The 26974-nt window shown below is 40.2% G+C and overlaps 1 protein-coding gene across 1 annotated transcript in view; it reads left to right on the top strand.

Moving 5' to 3' along the window:
* Positions 1-7037: 7037 nt before the first annotated feature.
* The window catches only part of LOC310963479 (outer dynein arm-docking complex subunit 2-like), a gene marked incomplete at both ends in the record, with an annotated part of 86352 nt that continues 66415 nt past the window's right edge, over positions 7038-26974 (top strand). Inside the window, 8 exons of the mRNA XM_083936331.1 lie at positions 7038-7261; positions 7620-7777; positions 9139-9331; positions 9529-9635; positions 10188-10324; positions 12086-12202; positions 17040-17257; positions 18906-19059. Coding sequence (XP_083792457.1) covers positions 7038-7261; positions 7620-7777; positions 9139-9331; positions 9529-9635; positions 10188-10324; positions 12086-12202; positions 17040-17257; positions 18906-19059 — 1308 coding nt within the window. The remainder of the gene's footprint in view (positions 7262-7619; positions 7778-9138; positions 9332-9528; positions 9636-10187; positions 10325-12085; positions 12203-17039; positions 17258-18905; positions 19060-26974) is intronic.

The following is a 26974-nucleotide window of genomic DNA, read 5'->3' as shown; positions in this document are numbered from 1 at the left end:
TGTCTTGAATGCAGAAATAAATTGTAAAGGTAGATTACACTTGACCTGCTCACACTTCAGACCGAAACCCTGTGAACACTGTCATAAGTGAACAATGCTTTGCATGCAGGGGTCAGAGGATTTAGATTGTTTATTGCAAAACAAATGCGCTGTGCCATTACTGCTGCAATAGCCTACGATAGTTACACACAAGAGAGAAGGAATGAGAGTTAGAGTTTGAACTTAATTTAACTGGATTGCTTAAGAATAACAAAAGGATAACCAAGACTATACAAAGCAGTGACAGAGGTACACTGTTCTTTGCTCAAAATAAATGATGTGATGAACAACAGAGCTGTCTCCAGGCAAAGTCCTCTCTAAATTGCATTTGTCTGTTCACAGGGAACTCTCTCTTTCTTTTTGTGCCTTTCACAAGGATTTCTCATTATTTCCAACGCACAATATTCCTCTCTCTCTCTCTTTGTCTCTCTTTCATTTTCTGATTGGCCTGGTGGCGCCAACGCTGGAGCAGCACCAACATAAAGGTCTCAAGCGGCACCTCCTCGCTAATGATGGGAGGACAGGAGACCAGCCTCTTCTCTCGTTCACCTCTCACTACGTTTAACAAGTCGCCCTCTTCATCTGTTCTCACTCTCTCTTCCCAGCTTTTCCATTTCCATCCTCCACTCAACATCTATCTTCATCTCGGTCCACTCTTTTCATCCACGTGTTCTTCTTCACTCCCTTTCCAAAAAAAACGGCCCAGCACTCACTCCTCTCCCCTCCCTCCTGGCTCTTTATTACCTCTTGTCTTGCCCGCTCCCACCTCTCCTGTTTTCAGCTGCTGCCTCAGCTTTCCCTTCATCATGACACAGGGGAGGGAAGGAACAAAGGGCCCCTGATGTCTTCCTGGAGAGGTTATACAGCAAAAGTCAAATTGTATTAGAGCTCTCCGAGCATTAGCGAGTGAGGCAATGCCAAACGTGGACAGCCTCTCAGACCGCACTTTCAAAATAATAATTACACCGTAAGAGATGAAGCGAGGGAGACAGAGGAGCGAGGAGGTGAAGGAAGGAGGAAAGAAAGAGAGGGAAGATCTGTGTTTTTATTTAAGCATGCTGAATGTCTTGAAAGAATAGAACCAGCTGCTATCTCCGGGGCGAGGAGAAGGGGGAGCGGAGGCAACGCGATCAGTGTAGCAGAACAGATTTTGCCAACTCAAGGGTATGTTGAGGCCTTTATCTAGTAAACAGGTCAAGGTGGGGCCAACCTATCCTCACATGAACCAGACAAAAGACGGCTATTAGATTTGCTTTTTAAAGTAATCGTTTGGGCATGATTGCCTTTATTTTGATAGCACACAGTAGAGAGGGGACGGGAAAAGAGGGAAGAAAGAGGAGGACAGCGCTTGTCCTTGGCCGAACTTGAACCCGGAATAATGCTATAACTGACACCGCAAGGCCGGCAGTGACAAATCCGCATTTCTGACAAAGTGGGCAACTGACCAGGGAAAAAAAGTCAAGACCAAAAGTCTGAAAATTGGCCAATAAAGGGGTCACATCTACAGCCCTGAAAGTGTTAGCACTGCGCTAACCAATGCTCATCAACCGGCCTGACTTCATCTAGTGCACAATTAGGTGATTGAAGCACAATATGTCTCAAATACATAACAGGCTAGGCAACTAACCAAATTTAACCACATTTTTCGGGCGGCAGTAGCTCAGTCCTTAGGTGACTCGACTGGGAACCGGAGGGGGTTCTCCTGAGCACTGCCGAGGGGCTGTCGAGCAAGGCACCGAACCCCCAACCGCTGGGGGCGCCGGTCACTGGCAGCCCCTTCGCTCTAACATCTCTCCATTAATTGCATGTATATAGGTCCTGTCAGGTGCGTGTGCATTTCGAAAATTGAATTTCCCCATTGCGGGACAAATAAAGGACTTCTTCTTCTTCTTCTTCTTCTTCTTCTTCTTCTTCTTCTTCTTCTTCTTCTTCTTCTTCTTCTTCTTCTTCTTCTTCTTCTTCTTCTTCTTCTTCTTCTTCTTCTTCTTCTTCTTCTTCTTCTTCTTCTTCTTCTTCTTCTTCTTTAATGGTGTTTAAATCCTAGTCGGAGTAAGTTGCATGCTGTTCTGTACTGATGCAGCACACAGCTATGTCCCCTGTTAAACCATGACGCCCATGTTGTTAACATGGCTTCATATTCTCTATTTCTGTTTCTTGCTTGTTTAAAGAAAACACTATATCCGTCATCCAGGGGTGCTGGGGATGTTTAAGTTCACAGTGATGATATGATTTTCTCTAGGATGTGTTTTGTGGTCACATGTGCTCGTTCAGCTTTTCTGGAAATACATAAAAGCTCTCTTAAAGTGCCTCAATGATTTCCCAAGAGGAGCCAAGTGTTGCCTTGCAGAACTGCAACCAAAATAAACAAAATGTGTTTCACTGTCAGTCATGTCAACGTAGACTTTGTCATTGGTTTTCCCCGGACGCCCTATGGCCATAAATCTTGAGTTACTTCTATATTTGACAAGCGTCCATCTACTCCAAAGAAAGCACTGGCACTAAGCGATCGCCACTTGAAATACATACTGTACATAATATTTGAAAGCCACAATTGCCGGTTTATGTCCATAAGAAGCTCAAGCAATGATATTGTTGCAAAATATATTTCCAACAGTATCAGGTTTTGTTTACTGAGACTCATTTAGAACGCATTTTGATTAATTTTCATGTAGTGAACCTTTTTGCACACATTACGTTTTCTTTTTTCATGTGTGGTTAGAACCAAAAGTGAGATTGCCTTTATTTCCCTGCGTAACATAAAATAATGATGGGTTAATGTGGAGGTATTCTTCAGGCTGTGTGCGTAGGAATAGTTATGTTCGGTTTTCTTTGGCACTGATGTCTTTGCTTCTGTTATCGCTCTTTACAGTTTGAGTTTCCATTGGCCTCTTATGCTTGTGACTGATATACCCTGCAGTTGCAGTACCTATAATGGCCAAAGGATCTTATTGTTGTCTGTCGTATTGCAGGGGACATCTGCTCATTTGGGGTTCCTACTAGAACATGTTTACTTGCTTTAATGTTCAAAAAGCAGGCTCATTTTTCTCATACTGTCTGTCTGAATATACCTTTATCCACTCTCTGCTCTGATTGGTCAGCATCTGTTGGTTCTTGCATCTGATCTCTTGGAGTCTCTGCACCATCATCGCAGCCCAGGAATGAGCATAGCGTCACTGTAGCATCACTTTTTACCTATATACTGCATATATCGCCTAGTATAGTTGTGACATCACAACCGTATGAAGTCTTGACGGCTCGTTTCAAGGCACAGTTTCTGAATCGAGCTGTGTGTATTTCTCCGTGGATTGAGTGTTTTGATACTTCCACAGTTTTTACAACACCTCAATCTGCTTTATAATTTAAAAAACGAGATGGAAATCTCATTTTTTTTATTTTACGGGACCTTTTAAAAAAAGGAAACGCAAAGATAACCTTGTTAACAGTGACCCAGACTACACTCCCGACTACCAAATGTATGCCATGAACTGTTCCATGGAAGGAAATTATATGACAGGTCTTCAGGCTTCTTGTCCATCACAATTCACCCGTGCTGAATCCCATTGAAAAGCACTTGCCCCTTCTTTTCCATGCCTAAAAACACAGAGAATTATGGGAAATGACATGCTGGACTTGGAGCTTTTTTACAAGCAGGGGATGTGGTCACAGCCTCTTGTTAGAGTCCCTTTTACCGTTTTCTATTTTAGAACCTCACATGGATTAATGCGACACATCTCACAGGTGCTCGTTACAATGACCAGTGTCACCCATTTCCTTCACTGCTCCGACCGCACTGCCAGGAGCCCTGCTGAACTGAATTTGACACGAAGCTTGTAAAAACATCAGAGCTCTTTGGAGGATGTGAAGCCATGCCTGGAAGCAGGGTGAAAAAATACAGGAGATATGCTCTCCAGCTCGCTTCAAACCAGGAACAGTAGCCCTCATCATCACTCTTGTTACTCACGCACAGGTTTTGTGTATGTTTTAATCTGAGTGTTAATGGACTGTTGTTGAGATTGGACACACTGTGAACGGATGCAATCATGGGCCGCGGTACCTTTCTGACTTTGTCATCAGAGTGTTTCCATGCAGTTCAATCAGCAGCTGAACTCAAGCATTGGAGAAAAAGCACGGAGAGCGGTTGTGTTTATTATGCTGTATTAAGTTTAAGTCAAAGAACATCTAGAGCCAGCAGGTGCTTCTGAGCTCGCGGCATATTTGTTTTACTTTGTAAAAGACCCCGGCTGGGGAGAGCGTTTCATTTAATCCCTTTAACGGACAGCAATTAGGCTTGCTAATGAGACCCAGGGTTAGATGTATTAAGACCCTTGTTTATCCTGCTTTTCTTCCCCTTTTTTTAACTTTTAGTCTGCCATACTTCTTCGCTTTGTTTCTTAGAGTCAGGCAAACTCAGACACACAGATGTACACACTTTACGTCAGCTCTGTCTGGAGTGTCTGAGCTCATGAGCATTTCCTTTAGCCCCCCAGCTCCTGTTGCAGATTCTCAATGCTTCTTAATTTAGATGGCTTTCCCCTCGTTCCAAATAAAATACCTAGAGGGGGAGGCAAACTCATAAATCCACTCTTCTACTAACAAAAGCATCCAGAGTGATCGCTCTTGATGCTAGAGATGAGCTACTACTTCTCCCCCTGGGGGTCCTTTGTGATTGATTTACATGCAGGCTCAGTCCAACTTACCTGAACGGTTAAGGAGAAAAAGATGCACACCAGGCAGAAAGGGGTAGGCCTCTGTACTATTGGCAGACAGTGTGCCAGACAAGGCAAGTACCAAAGGAAATCAGTGGTTTTATTGACCAAGATATACCCCTACTCTCAGTCAGCCTCAGTTCATCATGGGTGGGCAGCTGTCTTCATCCACTTTAAATCGATATTTGAGAAAATATGGTGCTAATTTACATATTCAAAAGTACCGTGTCTGTATTTTTCACTTGAAAATCTTTTATTTACCTTTGCATCTCCATGTCCAGAATAAGGCTTGTGGTGATTGGCTTATTACCTTTGAACTGAGTGAACTTTGCTGTGTCTAAACAGAGAGTATCCACCCAAATAGACTGTTTTCACTGGCCAATGTTTGTGTGCAGGACACTGCCAAACCAGTAGTGAGAGAGGAAATAGGCTCTCCAATATGTGGTCATGTGGACACTCTAAAAGGAAAACTATACAGGGATTTTATTACTATGACAACATTTGACTTAAACTAAAATTAGTATACACAGGTAGATTGCAAATGTTGTGTGTTGATGCACAAATGTGGGCATTACACTTGTGATCCAGCAAGAGGGGCAATCTCTTGCCCTTTTAGCCTCAAGAGTGAAAGCCCTGCACTGTTGTTTTTACTTTTAAATTACAATATTTCAAAGTTTGGCAAACCTTTATCAGCTCTTTAGTTTGGGTTTTTAGGATTTTTGACCCAACTCGCGTTCCGTTGTGTTTGACTGTATCATAGCAACTATGCTCGAGAGCAGAGAGCGTTTGGTTTCCATGGAGACTTTTGATAGCAAACTGTCGGTAAACGTTTAGAAATAGAAACTAATTTTGAAATACACATACACACACGTAAATACGGTAAGTTTACGGTTAAGTATGTTACATCTGTAGACTAAATCAGGGTAGAAACATATTTTATTAACGAAGAAAAAGTTAATTGTTCGTAGTCAGAGCCAGACTAACGTTAGCTCCCTTAGCAACAGGCTGTTTCTCAGTTTTGCTAACGGCACGAAGTTAAAGCGTAAACATGAAGTAAGTTAAGTTAGCAGAGTTAACGCGAGTCAGTGTTAAGTTTAAACCAAGGAAGTAACGCTTTGTGTGCAGATATTGAAACATATTGGACAATTTAACAGAATATACTGTAAACCCCTAGAAATGATTGAACACTGCTGGGATGTGCAGGTCTGATATCAGAGTGGTCAACTGTGCTTAAAACAAACGATATCCAGTGTTGTCTGTTGTCTAATAAAAGTCTGAAAAGTTATAAAAGAAGGCAAGAAACATGCATTTAAACACTTTAAATCTGATGCATTATAGAGAGATAAGAGATTAGGAGAAAGTTAAAAACTAATTTTCAACCCTTAGCAGAATTTACAGAGTGGTCCGGTTCATGTGAATATCAGTATGACAATACTCTGTATTATTATTTTTTAAAGACTTGGATCTCTCAATGGATTAAGGGAAAAGACCACAGCTGTTAAGCTGGGTTAGATACATGGATAGATAGATAACTTTATTTAAATTAGGTCATCGTAGCAGCGTTACAGAGCATTCAGAAGTACTAAAAATAAGATTAAATATAAAATATGAACAACAATAAAATAAAAGTACAGTATCGCAGATAAACACTATTTTACAATATGCTATGTGGATTTTAATGTACAAGAGAGAGAAAGGTGCATTTCAGTGATAGGTCACTTTGAGTAGTGTGAGTTTATTCCCTGAGCGTCGCTCAGCGTTGTTTCGCAGCGTTGTAAAGTCTGATGGCAGCAGGTAGGACTGATTTCCTGTGCCGTTCTTTAAGGCAGCGAGGTTTAAGGAGTCTGCTGCTGAAGCTGCTCTGAATCTTGTCCAGGGTTTCATGGAGAGTTGGTTTTATTTTGACAAAATATATGTAACCAACAATTATTTTCATTATCGGTAAATCTGACAACTATTTCCTCAATTAATCATTTGAGCTATGATCTGTTGGAAAAGGTGACATCTTCAAATAGCATGATTGGTCTGAGTCAAACTTCAGCAAATCCTCAGAGTTAAGAAATCAGTCCACAGTATTATCAAAGCAGTCTGTGTGTGTTGCTGTACATATGTTGATCAGTTGATCAATGACTCACTATTTCAGCTCTGAAACATATCAAACAAACATCAAAAAAATCTTGCATTGCCTTTTATTAATATCTCCACATGGATCCTTAAGCCCTAACTGCCTAAGATAATGTTGTTTTTTTTCTGTTTGTTTTTTATTTGTTTCAGCATATCCCAGTCAGTGCTATGGGGGTATCATTGACGAGGGCAGCCCAGTGGACCGCGGGCAGCTCTGGTACTGGTAAACTTGAGCTCACGCCAATGAATGAGTCTTTGTTGAAAGAAATCCTGAGCTTTGTGGAGGAGTTCAGCTCGCAACACCCACAGGAGGCCGAGCATGTGTTTGAGGAGCCTCTCCAGTGGAGTACCACTTTAGTGGCATCTGATTTCAAAACAGACTATGACATCAGGTGGGTCTAATCATGAGGCAGGCAGCTGGTTGGCCAGGGCTTTCAGTATTACGTGTCTGTGCAGGATATGCTGTCACCATGGTGTCCAAATGTATTTTACCTTGGCTATACTCAAAGCAATAGGCTATAATTAATTTGTTTTTCAGTTTCAGTTAGTCTGAGTACCTTCCATTTTATTTCATCAGAAGTCCTGGTCTACTTTCAGGGCTTAGCTTTGTGTCTCATAGCTTGGAAGTGGAGAAGTACAAACGCAAAAACACAGACTGATCTCTCTTAAGTGTGTTGGCATTTATAATCTAATATAAAAAGGTCATAATAGGGATAAAACTGAAGTATGTATATTTTCTTTTCTTTTCAGTGAGTCTGATGTACGATCCCACGAGAAAGACAGTGAAGGGCATCCATTGTTGCAGCTTTCCCCTCCCGTTGTTAGTGTACGCAGCTTCAGCCAGCTCTCTAAACTTGTTCATCTGGCACATAATAAAAAGCTGGATGAGGTTCAAGCATGTCTAGAAGGTAAGCATGATGACCACAGGATGAGACTTGAATCTGATTTGCATCTTAAGTAGTCCAACCGCCAGCATACCTCCATAACCCACACACTTAATTTGTTTGTCCTCCTAGTCATTCTCTGCAACCATCCACAAATGCTGCCATTGGTAATTATGTACAGATATGTAATTATTTTAGGGCCGCTGCCAAAAAGAGATAAAGTAATGTTTTGTCCAATGTTTGGAATACATGATAAGGAAGAGATTGTTGCATTAGTTTGCGAAAAGAAAAAATACAGTACTATAGGCCCTGTAGAACCCAATAATGTAATAATTTCCTGAAAATGAAATAATGCCTGATTTGCCAGCTCGTTCATATTCCCAGGGCGTCAAATCCCGCTCTTTTGTCACAGCCCTCTGCATTGCACTGAGCTTTCAACCCTGTCTGCAGTGATGCTCTGAAGGGTTCAAGGATAGGGTCTACTCACACATACCATTTTTACCGTGCCCAAGCACCATTCACTTCTAAAGTCTAGTTCGTTTGACCAATGTTAGTGCAACTGTACCGTGCTTACTTACTGGCCGTGGCCCGGTTGAGATTGGTGGGCTTTAGCACGGCTCGATTGCACATGTACCAGTCCGAATACTGATGGGGGGGCCTGAGCCTTTTCACTGTATATGTGTCAGTTCCCCACGACGGACATTTAAAAAGATGCCGCCTTAGGGTTCAGGTAGTCTGGAATATTTATTGCAGATTTTGTCAGATGAAAATATTCAAAAGCATTTGGACAAAACAAAACTCTGAGAGGTGATTCGTACTGTATATGCAAGAAGCAATCGCGCTATGGCCCTGATCTTTTGAAAAATGTGAGCGCATGCTGTGCCTGGGCTGAAGGGGTGGAGGGAGGGGGGACAGTCACGCTAAAGCACAGCACAGCACAGCACAGCACAGCACAATCAGTCAGCCTGTGTAAGGTGGGTTCGAGTTTTGAGTTTAATACATCTTTATCTCATAACAGCCACTTGCCACCTCTTGTAAATTTCAATTGTCAATCAATCAATCAATCAATCAATCAATCAATCAGTACTTTACTACCGACTCAGGGTCCAGATATTTCTTATGTCCAGATAACAATATCAGTCGGGACATTTATTACATTTTTTGGGTCAAGTTATCACATTATTGGGTTTTATAACCTTTTTGCTAAATGGTCATTTTTACCACGTTTTCAGCTATAACATTTATAGAAAATTATTACATTATCGGGTGCTACAAGGTCAGCTGTGTTGTTAATACAGAAATGAACCCAACTCACATTTCCTGAAACACTGTGATCAGCCTCTGAATCTGAAGATTTGCTCAGACTTACCGATTTTATTGTTCAGAAAATCGAGACGCTGTTGTTAAGATTCTTGGTCCCAGCTTTGCCGGCCTCCTGGAGAAAGACGATGCACACACTGATGTGGACAAAGTGAAAGAAGATCAAGGCAAGGACACAGAGGTCAAGGTCAAGCTGTTCCTCTTGCTCCAAAATATGGATAACCAGCTCCTCAGCAAGTGCCTTGAAGAGATAGCCAGGTAGGCTTATTTTATCTCAGCATTCAACCTGATTATCTATTCATTCTCCATGGCTATCCTCTTTCTCTCAGACCTAACCAGTTCTACTGCAACATGTGGTTGTTTTTGATTGGAATAGGCAGCGGGTTTAGAAATGGAACCATGAATGAATGAGATGAATTGGATGTTTGTTTTGTTTTTCTACATTTTCATTACAGACAAGTCAGGCTGGACCCCGCCGCAGTGAGGAATGAAGTGGAGTTGTTGAAACAGTTCTGCAGTGAAGGGGAAAAGAGGGTGTTGAAGTCGGTTCGATACACATCAGGTTTGAATTATCTCCACATTTCACTGGGTTGCAGGGAAAAGCAATTGCTATTAACACTAATGCTGGATATTCCGAAGCATAAAAAAGTCTGTGTTTTGCCGCCACAAAAGACATGGAAGTCATTATGTCTGTCAGATTCTAGTTTACCAAGTCGTTAGTCAGTACATATTTTTTGCCTCATTTCAGTATATTTATCATGGCCTAAAAAAACATGTGCAAACTAAGTGATAAAAGCAGTCTGAACCGACACGGTCTATGAAAATACTCTTCCAACCAGCCGTAAAATATGATAATGTCACAAAGTAGCTGTTTTTAGTGGATGGTTTATATTGCAAGTGAAATTATAGATTAACACTGGGCTCATGTCTTTAACCTGTGCTCCTTAGAGTACAATGTCATCCTCTTTAGCAGCACAGGCAATTGTGATGATTTCTTGTTTTGCTCCACTGTTTTGTTTCCTTATTCCTTTGGAGACACACTTGTTGCTATCAGGCTGCAATACATAATATAAAGTTGGAAACAGCCAATTCATTTATTTCCTTTCCTTTTTAGATTATATATTTTCGAATGGCTGCCACGCCCCTCCATGGAGACAGGTGCTTGGAGAGATTTGTTACCTTGTGATTGAGTCTTATGACACCGAGAGCCTCTACATCACCTGCAGCACTGCTGGAGTTTTTGTCAATGGGGTAAGACTAGGAAGAGGTGTGTGTGTGTGTGTGTGTGTGTGTGTGTGTGTGTGTGTGTGTGTGTGTGTGTGTGTGTGTGTGTGTGTGTGTGTGTGTGTGTGTGTGTGTGTGTGTGTGTGTGTGTGTGTGTGTGTGTGTGTGTGTGTGTGTGTGTGTGTGTGTGTGTGTGTGTGTGTGTGTGTGTGTGTGTGTGTGTGTGTGTGTGTGTGTGTGTGTGTGTTCAGGGAGGTTACCTTCTGGAAAATAATTTCTAATAGGCCAATACATCATTGTAGAGTCAGATAAAGGGCAGTTCGGTGTGTAGCACTTCAGTGATTTTTAAAAGATATTCAGAGTTTTAGTACTGTTCTTGAATCTTGAGAGTAGGATATAGACCATACCAAATGTAGTTACTGTGTGTTATTCTCCAGCCCAGCAACTGATACAACACTCACCTTATAGCACAGCATACTGTTGTCAGTTCAGTTAGATGATTTCAATATCCATGAACAATCTAAAGCATAGAAAACAATGTGGACACGTCACCAATAGCTGTCTCTTAGGCCATAGATTCAGCTAGATACATTACTGAACGAACGTTAGGTTGGACAACCAGCATTATATTCAGTAGTTATCAAACAGTACAATGCTCCTATAGAATATTAAGTTAGAGTTATAGCTGCATATATATATATATATATATATATATATATATATATATTTACTTCTCTGGTTTCTGGCTTTGAGAGAGTAGCTCAAGTTCACAAATATTGATTGAACTTTTATAGGTCATGGAAATAACATATTGTAATTATTTTACCCCTTTAAGATACATAAACAGTTATGAGTTTCCAAAACTAGCCAAATCAAATTAAAAACAATACATTTAGTAGCAATGCCATGGACCAAACACATTATTTTCCAGATCCTTTAAAACCGATTTCAGTTCACCAAGAATAATCACTTCTGACATTTGTAAGTCCCTCTGTACATTGTTCCAGCTGGATGGGGTATTCAAACAGAGTACAGTGGTCTACAAGATAACCACAGCAGCCCGTAATAAAACCTAGAGCACAGTGGTGTACTGCAGCCAACAGCTTTAGACACTGGGCGTGTACAATCATTAAGAGCCGATCACCAAAATCCAATAAAGTCATAGAACTTGCTGATAAGTAACAATACATTGACAACAAAATCAACAACTGTTAAAAGTCTCTAAACATAATTCATGTTTGTAACATAAGTAAACCAAGTCTATGTTTTTACTCATATTAAGGAGATTTACCCAAGCTATAAGTCAATGTTTTCAATTATGTTCGTAAATATACCTTACGAAACAAATCACCTATCTGGCTTTTAGGTGAGTCCCAAAGTATACTATTGCATAGAGAGCGTCCAAATACTTTCCCAATTTGAAGAATCTCTCAGAATGTGTTTGCAATCATTTCTCAAGAGAGGATTTTGCATGCTGCAGCACCTTTCACTCTTTCACTGACATTGCTGACAAGCCGTCGGTTTCCGGGCCCTGTTTCTTCACCTGGAAGTGGTTCAGCCAAAAGTACCACCTTAAACCTGAATGGGTGACATTGGTGCAAATGAAACCTCAAAGAGCAGTAGTGTCTCAAGCCTAATTTAGCGGTTTACATGGTTTTACACTTCCTCTGAGGCTGCCTGGAGATACTCTGAGCTCTCTAACCTCAGCTATTCCAACTGACATGTGGGTCACATTATAATTGTGTTTTTTTAGAATTAATGAAGCTGTTTCTCACTTTGTTTTCACAGGGCATACAACAGAAGGGGGAGGAGATCGACTATGAGCGAACAAGCGATATGTACAAAGACCTGGGAACTCTTCTGAAGAGCAGATCTCCACATTTTGCTGAGAATATAAACAAGCAGGTACAGTGGAATACAGGCACATGCAATTATCATCAACACATTAAGACCTCCAATTTGTAGCCTTGAATTAACTAAGAATGTGTGGGAGGTGAAATGCCTCTTTGTCCGATGAACAAGGTCCTTCTCTCTAAACCTCTGATTTGATCCCTGATGCTGCGTGACTCATATGCGTAAACAGAGTTAGGATTGTGTAATCAGTGTCTGTGCTGTTCCACGCTAGTGAGCTAGTGTCTGGTTGTCACTGTGTTGAAAACTCTCTGAAACCGACCTCCTCCCAGTTCCGACATCAAAACAGCATAGCCCATCCCACCCCCCAGCCCACCAGTACACAAGCACACACGCTCATTTCCAGACGTTGAAATACGCGTGATTTATTCAGTAGTGCTATTTCCTGCTTTAGTAATTTGACGACTTAACATATCGGCTCACTAATAGATTCCAGCTGCACCCAAAAATCTGTTAATCATTTAAAAATATGATCTTTTTTTGCACTCACACTGATGTTTGCTGGAAAATGTGGTATCATCAAGGCATTTAAAGACCACTTACTGCTCACTGCTGGCTCTGGAAAAATCTTCTATCTTTAAAAATCATTGTATAGATTTGGGTTTTTTTGTTTTTGATGTCATTCTTAGTGAATTGTATATTTATTAATTTATTTATATATGTGAGATTAATGTAAATGTAAGTCCTGTAACTGCCTGAGTAACATAATTGACAGAACTATTCTGCATGTGTCTCTGGGACAAAGAACAACAACAGAAATATTTTACAAAACAAAATGCTCATCTTATATTGCCCCAAGGGATTTTATTTGCGGCAATTTATTGACAGTGCTGTAAGATGTCTCCAACAGCCACTGATTTTAAATATGATCAATGTCACATGGTCGTCCCCAGAGGGTGAATCCTAATGATTTTGTTGATCTCATGACTTCCTCTAACACCACCAGCAAGTTTTCACTCAGCCAGTGACACTGTATATCTCATCTACGTGGTGGATTGGACAGCTTTCGGTAAAGACATTCAGCTTCCCCTCAGCAGGAATTGTAATACCGTTATTGATCTCCTGACTTTTCATTTAGCACCATTATCATGGTGTCATATTATATTAATGTAACATTTTCATTTGTCAGTACTTTGATTTCTGACCATATACCTGCAAAACTAATGGCATCGGTTCACTGTAATTTTCTTAACCGTAAATAATTTTTCTGAGCAATCTTCACCAAATCTGGTAGCGAACATCTCTGGACCAATGCTGTGGACAGGGAATTTTATATCTCCTGAATACTTTGCACTATTTCAACCACATTTGGTGGACATGTGTAGATGTGATGTCTGAGTGGACATGACAAATATGGTGCCATGTGGCCAATGTAGCAGCAACATCCAATTATAAAGGAATACATATGTGTGTGTGTGTGTGTGTGTGTATGTGTATGTGTACAGTATGTATGAATGCCCTTCACATATCTAAAGGACCCAAGGGAGTGGAGTGTGAAGTGGGTTGTATGAGCGGTTCTTGAGAACGCTGCAAACAGTGCTTTGTGGGCCAAGCAATTGCCCCAATCCGAACAGACATGCGTCCACTGCACAACACTGCAAGCAGCAATACCAGGAGCAAAGCAATTTGCCTGATCCGAGCGGCATTGCATTAGTTAAACAAATCCCTGAAGACCATTTTCTTCTTGTAGTGGGGTAAGATGGCCAAGGTGACTTGTTTTCTTTCTGATTTGCAACCTCTACCTCTTCTACTACTGCGGGACGTGCCTAAAGCATAGCCTAAACCACCAAAATAACTAAGGTGTAGCCTTGTTTATTCCCTCCAAACCAGTTGATGGTAACATGCCTAATTTGCTTTCCTTCTCACTTAACAACTGACTGGAAACACGACCCGCATTGCAGTAGAATAGCACCTCCATTATATGTGTATAGTTGTTATTGGTCCATTGTATACTGTAGTAAGCCCGAAATAGAGTTAGTTAGGGCTTTAATAAACCAATAAATTGTGCCAGGCTGAAACGTGTCAAAAAAGACATTTAGACTTTTATGTTTTATGAGTCCTGTGTGAAGAGTGATGCTTTGATTCTGAACTGGTTTGAACAATCCAAAAATGATGGACAGCCGCACTAAAACAAATGCTGTGAACCAGTTTGCGGAGGCACAAATCATTGTCAGAGTCTTTTTCTTCTGGATTCTTTGACTCCTTTGATATGTGCCTCTCCGTGTCCTGTAACTTTGGTTTCACTCTCTCTACTGAATATTTGCTCTCTGCCTCTACTTGAGCTAATCACCTTCATATGATGGGGTCAGCTTAAAAACGCATCGCTTTGAAATTCATTTGATTGATTGCTGACGACAGCAATCAAATGGTGCAATATGCATCCTGTGTCTGAGATATTAAGTAATTGCAGTCATTCTTGTGGACATGATCCATTCCAGTTTAAATGTGAGAGCGCAATAGCAGCGGTGTCTGTTAGAAACACAATCTCTCACAGCTCCAGCTCAGTTCCCTGATTGCAACACGGAGAGCCCAAACGTGGAAAGTGATAGCCAAAGATAACAACACCTAATCTCCAAACATATCTGCTCGTTTCCAAAGTGAGGAAGCAGGTCTTTTTTAACAGTTCTATTAGATTAGACAGCCTCAATCAAATGAGCAGAGGCAGCCAAAGGAGACGAGGGCTGCAACACAGGGAGGAAGCAGACTCGCCTTCTCTGTTCTGTGTTGTGGATTCGTTTTGACATCGCAGCGTGATTGGAAATTGGACATGCGGTGCATTTGCATGCACAAGACACTCACTGAAGAGCAAAACCTCCCTGGGTTGTAGATCTGTTTTCGTTATTCACATCCTGAAATTAATATAGACTGCCTCACTGTCATAATCAGTCAGCAGATATTGTTTGAATCTCGCCACTGACAGATGTTTTATGGCCAGTGGCTTTGGATTTGCTGCCATGCTGGTTTTCCATCAGTATTGATCAAGTAATTAGATACACACAAACAAGTGTAAATAGTTGGAGTTTAGGTTTTAGAAGGGGAAATGAAGAAATAAGAAAAGTGCTAATGATTGAATGTCACCTGCTATAATAAAATGTTTAGAACTGCAGGCATCAGTCCTGCTTTACACGGCATTTGTGTCCAGGCCTGCAGTGTTCAGACGCAGAAAGTCACCTGTAACAGTAATTCTTACTGTATAAAGTCATGGAATTTGAAGTGTTCCCTTTTGTGTAAGCACATGGACTTTTTGTCCATTTCACATATAATAGAATTAAAGAAGCTTGGTTAGCCTAATTAAGTCAGACTGTGGGTCTGTGGTTGGGTGAATTGACTTGTATTTTTCCAATAGCAGGTCACTTTGTGTTTCATGAAAAACAAGTCTTTGGAAAAGTGATTGGGCATGCTTGGCTCCAGCTTCTGCGTCAACACAAGCCATAGAAATGCATCTTAATTCTTTTCCCCTGCCCCTAAAAATGTTGAGCCCCTAACAACCAATGACAGTCTGAGCTCTTTCTGCAGAGCAGGTGTCTATGATTAAAAATGATCCTGCCTGAAAACCATTCATATGTGTCTCATTGGCATTCATATATAGGTTGTAAATTTTGGCAAAAAGACCTTCAATACTAAAGAAAAAAAAGTCTGAATAACAGTGACACAAAGGCGTTACTTTGTCTGTGCCAAGCTGCAAGGTTTTAGGTGGAGGAATGTACAGAAACAATAAACTTTTTGATATTGTTCAGCCAATTAACAGAAGGCGACCTCTTCTGTGTAAACCATTGGGGAAAGTGTTATTTTATTCCAATGCCTCAAAAAAGACTGAATAGTTATGCAGGCCTGCATATTGTTGAGAAAGGGCCTTTATATGAATTATGTTTGTCATGTGTCACTGATACAACTGTATTTTTTATAAGTGAAATGGCCAACACTTTGTTAAACACTAAGTGTAATGGGTCTCAAATAAAGAAGAGAGGCATCATATTCACATGTGCAAGCACTAGTTTGTGTGTGTTTTAAACGGGACATATTATGCTTATATTCAGGTTCATACTTACATGTATTTTGGCTTTCTACTTGAACATTTCTTCATGCTTTAATGTTCAAAAAACACATTTTTCTCACACTGTCTGCCTGAATATCCCTTTATTCACCCTCTGTCTGAAACACTCCATTTTAGCGCCTGTCTCTTTAGGCCCCGATCCTGAAAAAGCACAGTCTGCTCTGATTGGTCAGCATTTCTGGCGCTCTCTGCACCGTCATTGCAGCAGAGGAATGACTGTATGAGCATTGTAGCAGCACTTTCTACATAGTATAGTTGTGACATCACAATCATACAGAAGTCTTGACGGCTCATTTTAAGGCACGGTTTCTGAATACGGGCTGTGTACATTTCTCTGTGGATTGAGTGTTTTGATATTTTCACATAATTTATGTAACACCTCAATCTGCTTTATAATCAAAAGAAAAATACATGGAAATCTCATTTTTTATTTTATGGGACCTTTAAAAAAGAAAAAGCAAAGATAACATTATTAACAGTGACCCAGACTACCCTACCGACTACCAAATGTATGCCATGCTCCATGGAAGAAAATTATATTTCTTTCACAGTTGTATTAATATCTATATCTATACAAATATACAGTGTGTGTGTGTATATATATTAAGTATAGCACCTCAGCATGCTTTATAATCATAAAATACAACTTTCACAACCTTAAGCATCATGAATAGAAATGTCCGACCCAAGTACCTACGGTTTTACAAACAAAATTGATTTTGGGAACTGAAAGAGGTCTTTTTCCTCACTCTCCTGTCTTTTTCCACGTACCAATAGGATTTTGCAGTTCAAGAACTTCCATCAACACAAAAGATCCAGCATGTGGAATCGGTTGATGTGGAGGAACAAGGCCAACCCCAGAGGTCTTACGAGCAACAGGAAAAGAATGTGCATGAGAAGGCAAGGCAACAGCATACGGCGAACAAGGCAGGCAGCGAGAAGAAATATGAACCATGTCCGAGATGGAAGAATCTTGGTCTCATGTCTCCATGTGGGTATGTGATGAATCCTCTCGAAACATGTGTCCCGAAATACGTATCTTCAAGCTACCACGTACTGCGTGTGGTGGGGTTCCCTCTGGTTGAGGAGATCTTAGATGACAGCGATGCCAAGCCTTCGTCATATGTGCTCAGTGTGTCTGCCAGCAGTCACACATTATGAAGAGATGGTTATATGGTTTATAAAATTTTAGGGCAAGTGAAAATATTCCTGATTACACAGTGATCTGAGTTAATGGATGCGTTCACAGTATGGAAACCCTTTCTGCCCAATTACAGACAGAAATGTTGGGAAAAAGTCTTCGAAAAAATCCCCAAAAGATCTGTCACATATGGTCTTTGATTGATAAATAGATCTAGCAAGGGCTGAGCTGTTGCAGCTGTACCTTGTGATAACTATACCCATTTGAAGAAAAGAGAGAAACTGGCTCAAGATAAAAGTATCCCAATTGCTAAAAAAAAAAAATGCCCGCTGAACCCTTGTCTCGAATTGTTAAATAATGATTATGTTAGAAAAATAACCATTTTCAAAATAGAAGCAGGCATAATGACTCTTATTTCACATCATTACAGTAAAGCAGAGGAAAAGAAAGCCAGTAGGAGCTCTGGAGAGGAGAAGTCTGGTGAAATACAGAAGAAAAAACTGGGACCAGGAGCCAAGAGCAAGATGAAAGCAGAATTCTCTATGTCGTCTCTACCTGGACGCCTGTCCTCTCAGAAAATGTAAGTGTCCCGAATCAGTTCACCTTTGTCAGACTATTTAGTTTTTTTTACAGGGGGAGCAGCCTATACAACAAAAGGAATTTATAAGAAGACCTAAATCATGTGTAACCTGTATATTGTCATTGTGATGAACAAAAACCAATGTAAAGTCGTCTTTCTTCCTCCGGCTCTTGGGCAGCTTCACCTCCTCAGCTGTCTCTGTCCTTGCATCTGCAAATGTATACAGACTGCTAGCATCATAAATTGACATTAGCCACTGTTCACTGCATTCTTTGCTGCTCCTCAGTTAGTGTACATGCAATAAAGACCCCAGGGTGCATTCATCCAGTCACAGTCACGACTGCTCACCAGCCAGGATAGTGTGTAGGCCCGGCAGCTTCTTGAAGGTTCAGTGTTTATCATGTGCTTCCTGGAAAACACTCCCTCATATCGGCTGGCTCCCTCTGATAATACGGTCCCCTGGAAATGCTATTTGTAATGTACATGGGATCTGTCTCTCAGCGGCCCCGTTTAAATTTGTACCAAATTTCATTGCTCCACAGTGCCCGACTTTCATGATACAGTTATCCAAAGCCATCTGCATTTCTGTTTGCATCAATAACCAAGCAAGAGTCTTTGCTGTGTATATGATGATGACGACTCCAGCCTTCCCATGACATTGTTCCACTCTTTATTTCCCTGCTGCTTAGATTCTGAGGAAGTTCAAACTTGACACTTGAATTTCAAAAGCCTTAATGGGTCTCCTTGTGTGGGATGACCATGCTGTTTTTTCCATTTAAAACACCGGAAAAGAGAGTTCACGATATTATATTGCTTCCCTTTGTCTGGCTATGTATTGTCTAGTTGTTACACTATCCTAAACCCTTGTCGATTGTTACGTGGGACTGAAAGTGCACCGTTTCCTACTCTTTTTTTTGTTCAGTAAGACCCCAGCAGGATCCATGCCAGTGGACGCTTTCAGTGAGAGTTCATCCGAGAGTGAGGAGGAGGAAGAGCAGCCAGAGCGCCGTCCAGAGAGTAACACAGACCTGCCGTCTGAATACTGGCAGATCCAGAAACTGGTCAAGTACCTCAAGGTATGGGAATGTTACCTTGCACACCACTGTTGGGGTGGGCGACAAGTACACAAATATCATATCACCTTTTTTTTACAGTAAAATCATGATCTTTTTTTTTTACATTGATTTTTATTTTGCAAGTATATACCCCTAAAAGAGAAAATAAATAACAAAGCATTTAGGCCAAAGAACCTTTCTGAACATTTTTAATCAGTTTGTGCAATTTTTGCCAACTTGTGCCAGGTACAATGGACATTTAACAAAAAGCTACCTGTTGCCTCTGCTGGCTGTTCTCTTTGCCGTTTCACTCTTAGCAGACTGATTAGGATGTTGTCTCTTTAGGTTGAAACCAAAATAGCAATTTATACATAGAGCTGTACTACTGCAGGCTAATGGCCACAACTGACAGGAAACAACAAGTCCATGCGCTTCGCCTGTCATCCCTAAACTTTGATGCTGTGCTGAGTAAGGCTGGGTGTTATTACCTGATACTTTTAAGGTATTGACCAAAATAACCCAGTAGCGAGTAGTATTGAAACCTTTCCAGTCAAATGATACCTGCATTCAATCCTTTGTGTACTGATTGGCCCACTACCGCAGCAACTACAATCCATACAGTCTGGTGTAGTGAAATGAAAATATTTGAAGTTGATTTAAAAGGTATTAAATGAAGAACTGGTGGGTGTCAAGATAACTGTCACATAGCACTTTAAGGGTACTGGTATTGTCATTTTAAAACCCAGCCCTACTCCCGAATCAGTATTAAAGTTTGAAATAAACATGGAAAATAACAATTATAAATATTCATGGAGCTACTGGTCCGAGAACCCATCAGCTTTTGGTCTGATGACGATTTAGTGTTGGGGCAATGGCCAATATCCTGGTCAAGACTTCCTTTTCTGAGTTATAATCATTGTTCATGGTCCGATTAGCAACTTGAGACATGAGAACAGAGCTGGAGCTGAGAGATGGTATCTCTGTAAACAAGATATCTGCATATGAATGTGGATAAATAAAAACAGAAAGCTTATGAAATGAAAAATTGTCGTCAGACGATAATCTCTTGCTCTCCACATGGACTGTTTACCTGCATGCAACCAGAAGCATGATCAAACACGATTGGCCAATACTACTGTCCTTTGGCAAGAAAGGGAAACCGGGGAGTCATGTCCTGTTGCCTACATTCATATGCAGAATCTGTTTATAGAGATAATGGTGGAGGTAAAATTTAGGATAGCTGTTATCATGAAAGGTCATATTCCCATCAAATAATCCCTCCTGTGTGTTTTGCCTCAGTTATATCAAGGTGCCACTCAGTAAAAAAGAGGATGTCAGAGTATATATATTTTAAGCGGTGCTTTGTAGGAAGATGCTTATTGAAGTGGTTGGCTCGGCTTGTGGATTCCTGGTTCCTGACACAGGCCTGTTTGGTTGCACATTGAGCCAAGGCACAGGGGAAAGAGCTGTCTGACTGCAGCAGCTGTACGCGCTGTTTACCCACACCGCAAAAGCATAAAAATGAAGCGCGCCCGTGATAGGTCTGACAGGGCATATGGTGAATATTAAGGTGTCAAAACATGGAAGGAAAAGAAAAGAGTATAGAAACGCCACTGACCCAGACTGGCTGGGAATACCTCCGACCACTTGACTTCAGAGATTACCCCACCTCATTCAGTGGTCCCTATTATCAATTTATCTGGACAGTATCATTCAGGCACATTCTATTAAAACAGACTGCGCCGACTTTATTTTGACAGGAATCTGTTTTTTTGCACATTGCAAACCTCTCCCCTTTTATTTAACGGTATAAAAACCTGAAACGCTGCTTCCAATCGAATTGGTTGATGTTATTTCAATGTGTAATGATAGTCTACATTACATTTTTTATACAGTACGGGATTTCTTGATATTACTAACAGATTTGTGTTCTGTGGCTCAAATAAGATCGTTTATAGAAATCGCTGCTGTGAAGTTCAGCTCTCGGTAGATATTTTTAGCTTAGCAAAAGAGAACATAATGGGAGGAAATTCCCACTCTGAAAGCAGGCTGGTAACCCTTTCCAGAGAGGAAAAAAAAGAAGATGTAAATGATATAAAATTCAGATAGAAGAAAAACCTCACTGGTTTGTATATTTTGTACTTTTTCAGTGGGATTGTGGCGTGAGCTCTACGTTTGTGTGTGTGTTCCTGTTTCAACAAGATGCTGCACTGCAGTAACCAACATGTCCCAGCTCTCTATCTGTCTGGAAACCACATAGCACAGTTATTTATGGGGTTTGTCCAGTAGTCATTTTATAATATCATTACCATCAGAGGCAGAAAGTTACCATGAGCCAAGTTAAATATCTGTTTTATTTTAGGAGGAGGAAGCCCCCCCGCCCCACCCCCACCCCCCTCCCTCGCTCTATAGACAGCCGTTTGTACTTGAGGAATTTTAACACTTTCATAAAGCGACACATGGATGTTCTGTTTTGTGTTTTAATGATATTTATGTAGGAATATTTTCGGGTTGTGATGTGTTTGGTTTTATACTCGTATGACTAGAGACCTGTGCCTGCAAAAGGGTTACATGTATTTCCGTGTGTGTCTCTAGCAAGCATGGGTTTATATGTGTGTGTATGTAAGTTTGTGAAACACTGACATGGAAAATTAATTTTAACATATTTCATCTTCCTTATTCCAGTCTGTAATGCATCAGTAGCACTTACAGAACATTTTATCATGCTTTATGTTTAAGTGTATATTTGTCTAAGGCTATATTCTGTACATATATAGTAATGTGTACAGAATATAGGCCTTCAGTAAACTAGACTGGAAATAAGACAAGCTAAATAACATCTTTGGTAAAAAGACTGAAAGATTGTGGGAAGTAACTAAGAACAATTACTTAAGAACTGTAATTTACTTGAGTATCTCCATTTTATGATACTTTATTCTTGCATTCCACTACAATTCAGAGTTAAATATTGTACTTTCTACTCCATTTGTCTGAACACTTAAGTTACGTACAGTAACTTAACAGTAAATTACAGTTTTCTTTCCTTTTCTGTCCATGGATAACCATAAACTCCAGATGCGTTGATTTTTAGTTTGTGATAAACCGAAGGATGTGATCGGAAGAACATTACCCTTCTTTTTAACCGAAAAACAAGGTGTTTTTTCTGACACCATAGGGCGAATTATATAGTTGAATTATAGAGATGTGTGGTTCTCACAGGACACAATATGATGCGTTGCTGTAGATTAAAATACCCAGCAGTATAAACAAGAATTAAAATTAGCTCAACTTTAAACATCTACAGACTTAAGATGCATATCCAGATAAGATATAAACTACATATACATATACATTGATGCAACAGCACTATTAATCAAAAACACCCTATACAATAGTAAAACACACACTTTACCGCACAATCAATACTTGAATTACTTTCACTACATTTTTAAAGTTGCATACTTTGATTTAAGCAGGGATTGAATACAGGACTTTTATGTAGTGGAGTATTTTCACATGGTGGTTTTTGCTTGAGTAAAGGACGAATATTCTGCAACTAAGCCACAAAATATGATTTGAGACAAGATTCTCCAGCTGCTATCAGTTAGGTTGGCTTGTGGCTTTCTAAACATAAGATCATTTTTATATCCTAACGAGTAAATATTGTGTCTGATACACAATATGTTACTAGTTATAAGTGATAAACATTCAAAAGTTGAGTGTTTTTAAAAACCTTCACTATTCACTTTCTCATATTCTGAACAGACACAATGAAATAATTCAACATTCACATTTTAAAAAGTGTCAAGAGTAGAACAATCTTTCTCCTTTACTTTAGATTTGTGTTTCTATTATCTTAAATGTAAAAATACTGTAGATTAACAAGCTGAGCACATGTTGTGTTCTGCCCTCATTAAGGTTGCTCCCCCTCTGCTGGGCGGTCACAGTACTGCGGCCCTGCTGCGTCTCATGAGAACCATTCTACTAATTGCTTCACTAAAACTAATCCTGCCTCCAGTGTACAAGAGCCAGTATTGGCTCATTTTATCAACATAAGTGAATTTGTAGCTAATTATGTTCTAAGTAGTTAAACATTTTTGATGCTTGTTTTAATAACTACAGCACTCGATTAAAACGTTTATTTTTTAGTGCCCGTAATGCATTTACAACATGCCTAATCCAGGACAATTTACTCACAAGAATAATTGCATCATATCATTCACATGAGTTAAGCAACTTTTCAATACAATGCCCAGACTAGACATTTGCTCTGCGTGCACTGCACTCATTTATGACAGAAAGGCCTATTAAGTGATCAAGTTTTTATGTTATAGGAGATCCTATGTCAAATATGAAGCAAGAAACAACCAGTAATCATTCATTCTATCCCTACAGTACCTTTCCCATAATGGAGCAGGAGATTTGGTTTGTTCTTGTCATTAGTAGCCTTCCCTCTAAGCCTGCTGTAGACTGCAGAGAAGTAAGAAACCTCATGCATCCTCTATAGCCTGACCTCTGCCAAGACCTGCTGCTTCCCTCTTACACTAAGCTCTATGAAGCGCTGGCAGTGGCCCGAGTTCACCTGTCACCAGTCCAGCGTTGCAGACATACGCTCTTGTGTATCTGTGCACTCATACTCAATATGCACGTTTACCCTGCTGGCATGATATCCAAGCCGAAACACACACTTGTGCACAAAATATATACAATAAAACGTTTAGAAAAGGGCCTGAGGTCAACAGGGTATCACTGACAGCCCTATTAACCCTATCCTGCTCCCACATGCTTAGTTCTGTGATTTATAGTCCTGGAGTGGCTCTGGCAGGGCAGTCTGTGTCTGCAGAATCCAGCCTGCTGCTCCAGAGGAACCAGACAACAATAAGACCTCCAATCAGTAATTGGAAAGCATCAGCTATTTAGTAGCTCAGGCCCAGACACCTACAGTAAAGATACTTAGTTCACCTCCTTCATACTGTTTAATCGCTTTTAAATCAATTCTTCATTATGAATTCCACATTTATACATCTAAGTATTTCTATTTAGGGATACTTTTGCCCTGTCTTTGGATGTTCATTCAACCTTAAGATGTTTAACACTTTTTCTTACCTCTCCCCCGCATGCGCGCTTAAACCAAATGGAGTATGTCCAGTAAGTGAAAACACATTGATGACATGGATAATCTCCTGTTATGTGCTACATGTGTGAAAGAGAAACTCCGGACTATGCCCAGACCTGATTCACCTGACATTGTCTGGGGTTCATATGTGAAGACAACTCTAATAACTTTGGTAATCCTTTGATTTTCCTGTAGTGCCACCATGAGGGTGGCATTTTGTCATCATGTTACCCACAGAATGGCTTTGGCAATCCCCTGAACTTTCATCAAACTCAAGTCTTATATTTCTGTCTGTCTGTTTGCAATTTTGTCACATCGATGCCATCGCAATTGTGCAAGATACAATCACAAAACTGTGTGACTAATTAACAAATGTTAGCATGCTAACAGGCTAAACCAAGATGGTGAACCTCATAAATAACACCTGCAAAACCCCAGCACGTTAGCATTGTCACTGTGAGCGTTTTCGCATAATGATGACAGTATGTAGCTCCAAGCAGTAAGTAGAGCCTAACAAATTTGACACACACAGACACACACACACACACACACACACACACACACACACACACACCACACCACAATAGTCTTGTTTCCAGTGGGTGAAACTTACCAAGACATTCATCACCCCTGTTAACAGTAGCAAATGACTTGAATGTTGGAATCTCACTTGGGTTTATGAAGCAGACGTGAATAATTCATTTGTTTTTTAAAAGGACTAAATGAAACACATCAGAGGTTACTTTTCCTAATACGTATTTATTATTGAAATGCAAAGCAAGTAAGTTATGGCATACAGTATCTATGCAATGTTTATATATCTCTGGCTCTCTGCGCACGGATATTAAACTTTTTTGAATTTCTTGTTCAGAGGTCGAATAGTGGTTGAATTGGTTCCACTTTGAGCATCTGCCCCTATCATGCTCAGAGAGTCAAAGATCTTTCACCATAAAAGATTGTCAGATGTTGTCAATGTTTTAAAGAATGTCGACAATACTTCAAGACCAAAGCTAACAAAAATGAAAGCATATGATCTATTTTCTGTTCTCCCAGCCACACTCCCGAACATAGTTTTTTTGGGTTGTTTTTACAAGGTACGAACCTCGACTGCTGAATCCTTTGAAGAGTGAGAACGGAGGAGACAAAGGAAGCCGTAGATCCACTGCTGTTAATGTGCAAATGGTTCACATTTAGGCTAGCATCATGATATGGAGAACACATGTGGCCGTTATCCTGCTGTGTCAGAGCACTGCTTTGTGAGGGAGATGTGATCAAACACCAGTTGAGACTCTGGTATAGGCCTACGCTGATGAGCCAGCCCCTTCAACAGCTGCATCAAACAGATTATTGCCCAAGCCTTCTCCATAGTGATGGGCTATTTTCTACTCATACGGGTAGCTGATAGCAGGGCGTTTTATATGCATATATATGGTTGAAATAATGTATTTAGGATGGCCCTCCTGACGTCTCATATTGTTAGCGAAGTGTGCAACTAATAAAGGCTCATGAAGCTTGGAACGGCAGAGGCGGCCTTGAATCCACTAGATGAAAATTCTGTCTGGCAAATTCAAGCTACTCCAATAACAATAATATTTGATTATTCACTTGCCAGGAGATTTTGGACTGGACGTTTCAGTGTCACATATCAAAGCCATATAGCACTTCTAGTATTACAGCAGTTGCATTTTCCTGCCACGAGCTTCTGTTTTATCTGATCAGATTTTTTTCCACTTCTTGTGATCAAAACCATTGCATGTCAACAAAGTTTGTTATGCGACTTCATATGATACAGACTAAATATAAGGTAATAAAAAAACCTCATTGCTCCCGGCCTGGACAGTATTTTAACCATCTCCAAACCTAAGACTTCTATTTTCAGCTCCATAATGCTGTCAACGTCCATCCACAGCTAGGGCATTATGTGGATTCATGCAGTGTTAGGGGAATCTGAAAATACAAAGCGTTTGGACACTAAATTTATGAGAAAACAATTCAATAGAATTAGGTTCTGCCACTGCCATGACACAACATTACTTAATAAAGATACCAAAAAAAATGAACCACATTGTGATCGTTACATAATCTTATATAACAGCTCACTAGAGGAAGAGGAATCAGATTTAATAATAAATAATATAGGCAGGATTAAATACATTTTAAAACTAAAAACCATCTTTTGATGGGATCGCACCAGCCATGATGCCAATTCGGGCAAAAGGTCTTCCTACTTCCAGCACCCTTGCTCAAACCACACCCATTTCTGAACTCAGCCTTCATTGTTTATCTCAACTACACACCTGTCAAGTTCTGTGAATGTATCTTGCACAGTTTTGATGTTATTGTAGTGACAAAATCTGTTAATAATTACATTTTTAATCTATTAACTAATCAGTAATTTTATCAGAATACATTTTTAAAATAACCCTCGCCACCCTGCACACATGGCAGGATTTGACCACACATGACCCATTTTAAACATGTGTATTGTTGTGTATGTTTATTGTTTTTAGAAGTAGTTTTGTAGTTGAATGGCAATCAACCTAATCAGTTTGCCCCATGTATTTTGATGGGTTATAATTTGAAGGCTAAGTAACCCCATTTTCCAAATGTATGTTATTTCAGGGGTTTAAGCCAGACCAAAAGCACTAGTGAACATAACCAATGCTCTCCCAAATCCAAAAACTAGACTCTACTATAGAATAAAGCTCATTTGATTATAACAAAAACATTTGAGGAAGTAGCTCATGTTCAATATTGCCTGACTTTCCCTAAGCCACGGAAATAACATATTGGATTCCTTCATTTAGGTGGTGATCCACT

Source organism: Echiichthys vipera (genome assembly GCF_963691815.1).
Source record: "Echiichthys vipera genome assembly, chromosome: 21".
NCBI lineage: Eukaryota > Metazoa > Chordata > Actinopteri > Perciformes > Trachinidae > Echiichthys > Echiichthys vipera.
This window is presented reverse-complemented; position numbering and strand designations above follow the sequence as displayed.